At 37.9% G+C, this 9616-nt stretch overlaps 1 protein-coding gene across 1 annotated transcript in view; it reads left to right on the top strand.

Moving 5' to 3' along the window:
- The first annotated feature begins 6172 nt into the window (after positions 1-6172).
- Positions 6173-9616, top strand: part of LOC123646040 (aldehyde dehydrogenase 1A1-like) — a 40200-nt gene continuing 36756 nt past the window's right edge. The window contains exon 1 of the mRNA XM_045562663.1: positions 6173-6289. Coding sequence (XP_045418619.1) covers positions 6224-6289 — 66 coding nt within the window. The 5' untranslated portion in view covers positions 6173-6223. The remainder of the gene's footprint in view (positions 6290-9616) is intronic.

The raw sequence follows: 9616 nt of genomic DNA, 5'->3' as shown, positions 1-9616 counted from the left end.
GCAAGTGAAAGATCTTCAAGACCTAAAACACCCAAGGAATTTCTAATTGCAGGGTACAGATAGGAAGCTTCCCTTTATTGGAATAAGACTATTTAGACAGTAACAATAAGCCTGAACCACAGGCAGGAAGAGGACTGGTGCATGATCAATGAAAGCATGTACTTTTTGGCGTCCCTGAACTCAAGCTTTCATTGGTTAGTTTCCCATAGCTGCTGTAACAGTTGCTACGAACTTGGTGGTATAAAAGAACACACATGTATTCTCTGGTAATTGTAGAAGCCAGAGATCTGAAATCAGTTGGACTGGTCAATACCAAAGAGGGGAACACGGCCTGTTCCCTACAACATTATAGGGGAGAATCCATTGCCTGCCTCTTCCAGATTACAGAGCTTCATTCCTTATATTCCTTGGCTTCTGATCTCTTCCACCAGCTTCAAAGCCAGCAGCAGAGCATCTAACTCAGTGCTCACCTTGCCTTGTTCAAATCTCTTTTGCCTTCCTCTCATAAAAGCTCTTGTGTTTTCACACAGGCCCCACCCTGATAATCCATGATAATCTCAAAATGCTTGGCAACCCTACACATAGCACACAGGTTTATAATCTGCTTGTAATTAAGTAACAATATATCACAAAAGTTACCAGGGCCTTCCTTAAGTATTTTTCTACTTTTTTCTGGTCATCTTGTTGCTAAACCATGATTTATCTAACCATTTGGTATTTTTCTATTTTATAAATTAAATTTGTGATACTTGCCCATAATTTACACACTTTTGATTATTTCCTTAAAGTATATTTCTAGAAGTAGAACAACTTGATCAAGGGTTTGAATATTTTTAATATTTTGGTATAATCTTCCAAGTGCTATTATTACCCACCAAAAGATGATGTAGGAAAATGGCCACTTGTCTACATTCTCACATGAACTGTAATTTGGATGAAAAAGTGATCCTCACTGATAAAAATGCTGACTTACTATATTACTACTGCTTATTTTATATTTGTTATTTTATGTTTATTGGGGGTAATATATCATCCATGTGTGTATATTGGGGTTAGAAGTAGCCCCTGAAAAATGTTCTTTCATACAACCATTGTTTAATTAACTTGCACCTTTGAATTTCCTTTGTAAAAATATTCTGACCATATAATTTGCTTATATCAAGTTCAAAATCAGGGAAAAAGGATGTGAGACATTAGGAGTTAAGATACTGGTAGTTTGAGAGAGGGGGAGAAAGACAGTGATTAGAAGAATATAGAAAGTAGGCTATGCAGTGCTGATATTGCTTTATTTCTTGACCCAAGTGATGGTTATTTTGTTTTATTCTTTTTATGACTATTTATTAAGATGTACACTTATGATTTTTATAGTTTTTTTTACAAACTTTTTAAAAGTTTGAGAAAACAAAAATATTTAAAAAGCAAAAACAAAAAATGTTAGTGCTGATACTCATGTCTGTGAACGCTCAGATTAGGGCACAATCTACTCTGTTTACCAATAGTGAGATCTCTTTGATCTAAAACCTGATTATTCACTTGGACCTATTATTTCAATTATAAAATTGAATTAAATGTTACTTTAATTATTGATTGGGGGTAAGGAGAGTTATTTCTATGAAAACTAAACTGAATATTTTACAAACACTCTATATCAAATTGCTAAACACATTGTTGGATAATCTGTGCATAAGACAATTGTTAAAAAAAGGGAAAAAGTGTAGAAATCTCAAAATAGTCTACACTTTAGATTGCCTCATTGATGTTTTTAGTGTCTCTAATTGCTCTCTCTACTTTAAGGAAACAAACTGAAAACTGTAGACCAGTGGTCCACAACCTTTTGGCACCAGGGACTGGTTTCATGGAAGACAATTTTTCCATGAACTGGGAAATTGAAGGATGGGGGAGTAGGGGTGGTGGTGCAGAGTTCAGGCTGTGATGTGGAGCCAGTTTCCTAACAGGTCACAGAACGGTACAGGGCCACGGCCCGGGGGTTGGGGACCACAGCTGTAGACAACACAATATGAGCACCATTTATGCAAGATTATTTCATATTCCAAGCAGCAGACTCAGTTCCAAGAAATGGCCTTGACCCAGAGCTTTAGCAAAAATCCGTTTAAAATAATTATCTTCCAGAGGCTTTTAATCTACTGTTTCTTTTAGTGACCTAACCAGTCAGTTAGTGTTCCTGATTGTATCAGATAAGAGGGGCATCTACCATATCTCAGAAAAAGAAGACAGAAAAAAGCAATGAAAGGACATATGAGAAGCAGGAGAAATCAGAGGTGAGGAGATTTTGCTAATGGGAGAAGAATGGCAGGTGAACAGAAATTAGTGCACAAACACACATGTTCACATACTGGAATTCTGCCTTCCATTTCCATTTTGAACACCAACGTGCCAACCAACCACAGATTCTCTAGTCACAGACAAGATCCACTTTTTCCAAATTATTAAAACCCATATTGGCATAAGAGTGATGAGGTATCTGCTAACATTGTAGTGATCCAAAGCATAGAGATAGATCCATGGCTGGGTTGACCAACAGGCAGCCTCATCCAGCCATGCTGAAGGCAAGAGTGGATGGTCAGGGAGGGCTGTCATGACTGGAGCAGGACAAGTTTAGCTTCAATAAATGGATCTAAGATTCTGAAATCAGGAAATATAAAAAGAAGCCGTATTAGTTCATTCAGGCTTATATAAAAAAAATGCCATAGACTAGGGGGTACATAAACAACAGGCATTTATTTCTTACAGTTCTAGAGGCTGGGAGTTTGAGATCCAGGTTCCAGGGTGGACGATTCTGGTGAGATCCCTCTTTGTGGCAAGAGATTGCTGACTTCTTTTTGTCTCCTCACATGGAGGAACACAGCAAGAGACCTCCCTGGGGTCTCTTTCACAAGGGCACTAATTCCATTCATGAGAACTCTACTATTTTGACCAAACTACCTCCTAAAACCCCAAGCCCTAACAGCATCACATTGGGAGGCTAGGATTGGAACATATGCATCTTGAGGGGACATAAACATTGAGCCCATTGCAGCTATTTTATTGCAACACAAATAACTTTTGTTAATGAAGTTGATTTATTTTTCATTTTAATTACTTATGTGGGTGGAAGTTTAGGCTCTTTTGATCTTTTCAGTGGCTAGACTTGAATGGAGTTCTGGAGAGGCTCATTGTAAAATGAGAGAGTAGTTTCAATAACGTGTACGTTGAAGTCATAATGTGTACGTTTTGTGGTATAATGCCAGCTCTCACAAAGATCTGGAAGAACTCATATTCAAGAAGTGAATAAACTATTATATTTCTTATCTCTCTCTCTCTTTCTGTGTGTGTATGTTTGTAATTTAGCTTGTCCCTAAGAAGGAAAAGATTTCCTTCCATTTCCCTCAAGGTAAAGTACCTGCCTCTCTTCTGCTGCATAACAGAATGAAATTTGCCAATTTTTATTGGCAAACAATAAAAATGCACGACCCTGGGTCCAGTCCTGTCGTGCACCTCCTTGGCCTCCATGTTCTCACCAAGGCCATTTTTCCCTCTGTAAAAGAGAGAAGTGGTTTGATAAAACCTTGTACCCACGTAACTGTTCCCAGTAATATCCTATTCCACAAGACAAGTTCTCAGGGCAGGGTGATGCTTACCTCAAAAATATAGATCTCAAGTCCTGTGGTTTCTGGGCAGGAAAAAATGTGGCCTTTGAGTGAGATTAGGTTGGAGAATTACCGATGCATAAATGATTCTAAGTAAATATTTGTTGAAATTAAATGGGCAGATGTGGTCACCTATCTCTAAAGCTGCTCGTTTGCCTACATTCAGTAATGACTGGCATAAATGGACTGTTCTTATACAATTATGCAATAAAGTACAATGAAACTGAACATGTAAGGAGTGAGATGATATGGTAAGTGTGTTACAAAGCCTTGAGTTTTCACTGTCTGGCATGAAATATTCCAGTGTTTGAATCCATAAAAAACTGCAAAATTGGGAGCACAAGAAAGCAGCAAAACACAGCTGTCTGGGCATGACCAGAGCCCCACCCTGCGAGTTACGTAACAGCTGTTGTGTAATTGTGCATTTAACTCAAAACACATTTTTGAAAGAGCAAAGAATGATTTTCCAAAAAGAAAGAAATTGAAAAAGAGAAGGAGAAATGCTGAAGGAACACAGAGTTTTCTCTCTGGTCCTCAAGGGCGAGGTGAGGGGAGTCAAGGACGTTGGGGATGGTATTGCCTTAGCATCCAGGCGGTTGGCCCGTGCTCCAAATCTGGCCTGACTTGTTTTTATAAACAAAATTTCATTGGAAAACACCTACACTCATTAATTTAACTGTTGTCTATAGTTTCTTCTAAGTGGAGTCAAGTAAGTTACAACAAAATCCACTTGCCTCAGGAAGCTGAAAAAAATTATTATCTATTCCTTTGCAGAAAAAGTTTGCCAATCCCTGTCTTAGGCGAATAGAAAGTTGTGCTTAAGTGCTTGTCAGGATGACTGTGCACTTAAAGAAGCAGTTGATCCCTGAACCCATTGGGGAATCCTCTTGTGGAGAACAGGGCAGAGAGAGTCAACAGGAATAAGAGTCCAGGTTTTGGAGTCAGATTGGCCTGAAATGAAATTCTGGGCTTGCACTTATTAGATCTGTGACCATAAGCAAGCCAATCGCCCTCTGTATGTTTAGAACATATATAATGAAAGTAAAGATAGAGAAAGTAAGGCTCCTGCACCTGATTTGGACAAACTATCCAATCATTCTTAGTTTCTCTACCTAAATCCCATACTCAGGGGAGCTGGCAATTTTCACCCAACCAAAATTGTTGTTAGTTCTTAATAATCAGAGCATCCAAAATATTCTATCTGGTTCCTGATGTAACTTTTGCTAGAGCTACATTACAATGAAATATTTTACTTAAAATGAGAGTAGTACAATTAACAATTGTCCAGTTTGAATGTTTCCAGCTTGAAACATTAAGAATTTGAATTATTTGAGAGTGCTGCTTCAATTTATTCTTTGTATAACTGCCTATATTGATAAGTACAGATAACTTCTAAAACCAAACATTATTTTCATTTCAAATGAGTTTTTTTTTTTTTTTTTTTTTTTTTTTTTGAGACATCATCTCATTCTATTGCCTGGGCCAGAGTGCCCTGGCATCAGCCTAGCACAAACTCATCAGCCCAGCAACCTCAAACTCCTGGGCTTAAGCGATCCTTCTACCTCAGCCTCTCGAGTAGTTGGGACTACAGGCATGTGCCACCATGCCTGGCTAATTTTTTCTATATATTTTTAGTTGTCCAGATAATTTCTTTCTATTTTTTTAGTAGAGACGGGAGTCTCACTGTTGCTCAGGCTGGTCTAGAACTCCTGAGCTCAAACGATCCACCCGCCTCGGCCTCCCAGAGTGCTAGGATTACAGGGATAAGCCACCATGCCCAGCCTTAAATGAGTTTTAACAGATGATATTTCCCTATTGCTAATTGTGGTGCCCATGTGTGACTGTAAACTCAGTTCCCTAAAAGTCCTGCTGACTTTTCTGTTCACATATAGAAAATAAAAATAATTTAGGGCTGCTGAAATTACAGTAGGTCTACTTACCTAGCAATCAAAATACTCTTGATATTATATTTTAAAGCTAACCTAGGTTAGCGTCTAGATAGAGAGCCTTTCTTTCCCAAACAGCACTCTGATTTTTCTGGAAGATGAACTGTTTTCCTGACAGCCTTGTCCTGAAGACACCTGGCCTGGGTTCTCTCCTCATCAGCTGCTACCTAGATTTTGTGTCATTTTAGACTTTTTCAATCCTCAAATTCTCTCTAAGTCCATCAGAGAACAAAAAGTTATATGGTAGCATATAAAGTATGAAAATTTAAAAAAATAATAACTGGACTTAGTGGCCAGAGAAGCTGCGGTGCATACTCTCATCACAGCTTTCAGTTTTATAAATTCATTCATCTGCTCCAGATGCAACTTCAATGCTGGAGAGCTGGTTTCTTAAGGATTTAAGTTTAAAGTCAAAGGCTTCCTGCCCAGTTGTTACAAATAAGTAGTGTCCTTTTGTTTTTTCTTTTTCTTTCTTTCTTTTTTTTTTTTTTTGCTCTAAGTTTGTTCATCCAATCATATCGCAGTATGCAAATAAACTTTAGCCCTTGCAGATAAAAAGGAACAAATAAAGCCAAGTGCTCTATCAGAACCAAACTGCCTGTCACTTGTGTTCCAGGAGCTGAACCAGAAATGTCATCCTCAGACAAGCCAGACGTACCTGCCCCACTCACCAATTTGAAGATTCAATATACTAAGGTTAGTACAATTTGTATTTGCTGTTTTGACTCGGGTTTGTAAAAACTACATTCATTTAAAGCATGAAAGGTCAATTCAAGTAAACTTGTGAAAGAACCCTTTGCAAATGCAAAAATAAAAGGCTTGCAAAATGCAGGCCTGGGTTTAGTGTTCTGATCAAACAGTGAACTCTAAATCACATCTTTTCTTAAAAGATTTGCAAATGAAACGAATTCTCTCCTGTGTGAAAGGTTCTTGTTCCAGGAATCAGTGGACTTTACTACGCAGTTCTATTAACTTCAGTATAACCGGAATGAATCATAAGAGAAGCAGATACTCACTAGAAAAACTTACTGGAAAGAGCCAAACAAGTGGGAAATAATAGAAAACAAGAAAGGAGAAACAGAGCATACTGAAATAGCATCATTTTTTATATGCTTAGTAAAATGAGTGTTTACATAGGAGGACTTAAGTCTGATAATTAGATGAGAAAGCTCCTGTTTCAAAAAACTTCAAGTGGACTTACATTATTTCTCATATTTGGGGGAAGCAAGCATTCTTCTTTATGTCTCCAGCCATTAGAGAAAAAAGAGCAGGAGGCGGGTACAGACTTCACAATCTGCAGCTAGGGAGAAAAAGGACAAGGATCCTGATTGTGCATTTCTGGGAGTATGTCTGAAGTTGGCCTGTTTCACACTGCTGCCAAGTCTGAATGCCTGCCTCCCTGTCAGAGCCGAGAACTCCAAAACAGGCTAAATAAACAAGCAAAACACAGTCTAACCAATCTGATCACTTAAAATGATCTTTAGGGTATGATACAGAAAGCAAAGTAAGAAATGAACTATTGCAACTCAGGGGGGAGCCATTTTGCTTTCTGAATTAGCCAGTGAAAAACAGAGAGCCTTATAATTTAAAGATACAGTAAAAGTTCCTGCTCCTTTATATTTATTTCCGTACTTGTGACCATGAATGATTTTGCAGTCCTAAGGTCTGTTGCATTTTCATTTTCATTTTCATACGCACAACGCATGAGGAAGTTGTTCAGCTCATTGGCTCTTTTCCTTAGGAAAGTGTCAGCTGAGATCAGATTGTGCCTTTAACATGGCTGACCAGCAGCTATGAAGTGTATTGAGGTATTATTTCCACAAGGTTTTATTAAAGAGGAAAATGTTTTCCATTTAATTTCATTACAAATGGGAACCTCAAAAATGTGGTGAATCCATACCCTCAAACAATTTGCATTTGGCAAAGGTATGGCCAAAAGATCACACGACTGTAGTCTCTCTCACTTTCTTATTCCAGGTTTGTCATTCACAGGAAATTTCAATTCAAAGTAGGGACTCACTAGAAAAACTTGCTGGAAAGAGTCGAACAAGTGGCAATTATAAAAAACAAAAAGGGAGGAACAATATACTGAAATAGCATCTCTTTTCCATATACTTAATAAATTTTTATTTCTCCTATTTTGGTTTTGGTCACTCTCTCGTTTTGTTTTCATTCCTTTGACTGTAGCTAAAAAATTTTCCTCCCATCTGTTATTTCCTCCTTCATTTCCTTTTACATTTTTTGACTCTGAGTCCCAGCGTTTTACATTGCAGGCTCAGGGTTTGGGTTGAAAATAGTTGTCAGAGATCCAGCCTTGGGAATGTTTAACACCCACCTGACTTCTGTTCAGTCTCTCTCTGTCATTATTCATCTCCTGTCTTGTCCTTTGTCCCCCCATTCTCCACTGCCTTTGGTAATTTTTCAAGGGTCCTAAGGCTGAGGAAAAAGTTCACACACAACACTCAGCACTCCCTGCACATTGATGCCACCACCCATCACTCCCAGTGCTGTGACCCAGGATCTCAGGTTTGGAAATCCACACAGGTGATAGAAAATGGTCACTCTCACCACCCTCTCTCCCTTAGAATGTACTGAAATCCTTCTTGCATTGAAAGTGTCATCTGTTAAAATCTCTCTGCCACCTAGGAAGTATTGGCTTCTCTTACTGGATCTAGAGCTGCTGGCCCATTGCTGTCTTGCAGAGACAGTATGAGTTTAGGGCACCTGGTATGATTTGGAGGGAGTCAGGGGCTCTCCCTTTTAGCCAACTGGCTTCAAAATCTCATATCAACAGATAAGGCGAATAGATCTTTATTTTGCCCAGTAGTGAAATCCAGCTTAATTCAAGCCAGAAATATTTTGAGAAAATTGCTTATTTATTTAGAATTATAGCATTAAGACATAATAGCTTTTACTCTGGAAAAGCAATTGTTTTTCAACATTATGACTTATTCTTGGACACAAAACTGCATCTAGGAAACAGTCACTTATTTATCAAAGGTAATATGATACATCTCTTAAAACTTGACATATCTAAAATTGAAAGAATAAAAATCAGTTTTTAAGTTGCCTCAATATTCCCATTGATTGAATTCCCACATAAAAAGCACTTGCAATGCAAGAGTATGCATAGGCTTCCATAATTTCCAATCAGTATTGTGAACCTAAAATTGACATCTACTATATATACATATTATTCAAAAGTATCCTTAGCCCAAAATTCATAATTAGAATATAATTAATTTAATGGTTAAATAGCACCCAAGAATATTGTACTTTTATAGTATCATCCCCTTTCCCCTAAACATGCTAAAGGCAAACAAGTGAAAAATGACATTGTTGCCATGATAGAATATTTCTACAGGCCTAAAATAGACTTTATAATTATTGTAACAAACATTCATTAATCTAGACTTTCTCCACATAACCATTAAATATAACTATAGGAAGGGTGAGCATGCAAAAACATTTGGTCACATAGCTAGAAGACAAATGCCAAATGTAAAACTAATAAAGTTAAGACAGAAAAAAAGGTAATTAAGGTAATTCCTACCAATACATTCTCCATAGCTAAGGGGAAGAAAAGTATGGTGCAATTCCCGGCCTAACAACACACAGAGGTGGAGAACCTGTGGCCTTGGGGCTACGTGTGGCCTTCTGGATCTTTGAATGCAGTCTTTTGACTGAATCCAAATTTTACAGAACAGGAATTTGTTCTGTGAAGTTTGGATTCAGTCAAGGGGCCACACTTGGGGATCTGGAGGGTCACATGTGGCCTTGAGGCCATGGGTCCTGAGTTCTTTTTATATGCTGAAAGACCTCTGTTTGTAGGAGAATGTACATAATTCATAATTTGCAAACTGTATTATTGCATCACTCTACTCTAAAACCTTATGACTTCATGATTGGTTTATTAAAGTAGTCTGGGGCTAATCTCCTGGACTTTGGTTGCTCTACTTCGAATCAATTTTGGGTACTTTAAAATCAGTATTCATAAAACATCTATCTGATGCAGTCATTCCC

This window comes from Lemur catta, chromosome 10, assembly GCF_020740605.2.
Source record: "Lemur catta isolate mLemCat1 chromosome 10, mLemCat1.pri, whole genome shotgun sequence".
In the NCBI taxonomy this organism is placed as follows: Eukaryota; Metazoa; Chordata; class Mammalia; order Primates; family Lemuridae; genus Lemur; species Lemur catta.
This window is presented reverse-complemented; position numbering and strand designations above follow the sequence as displayed.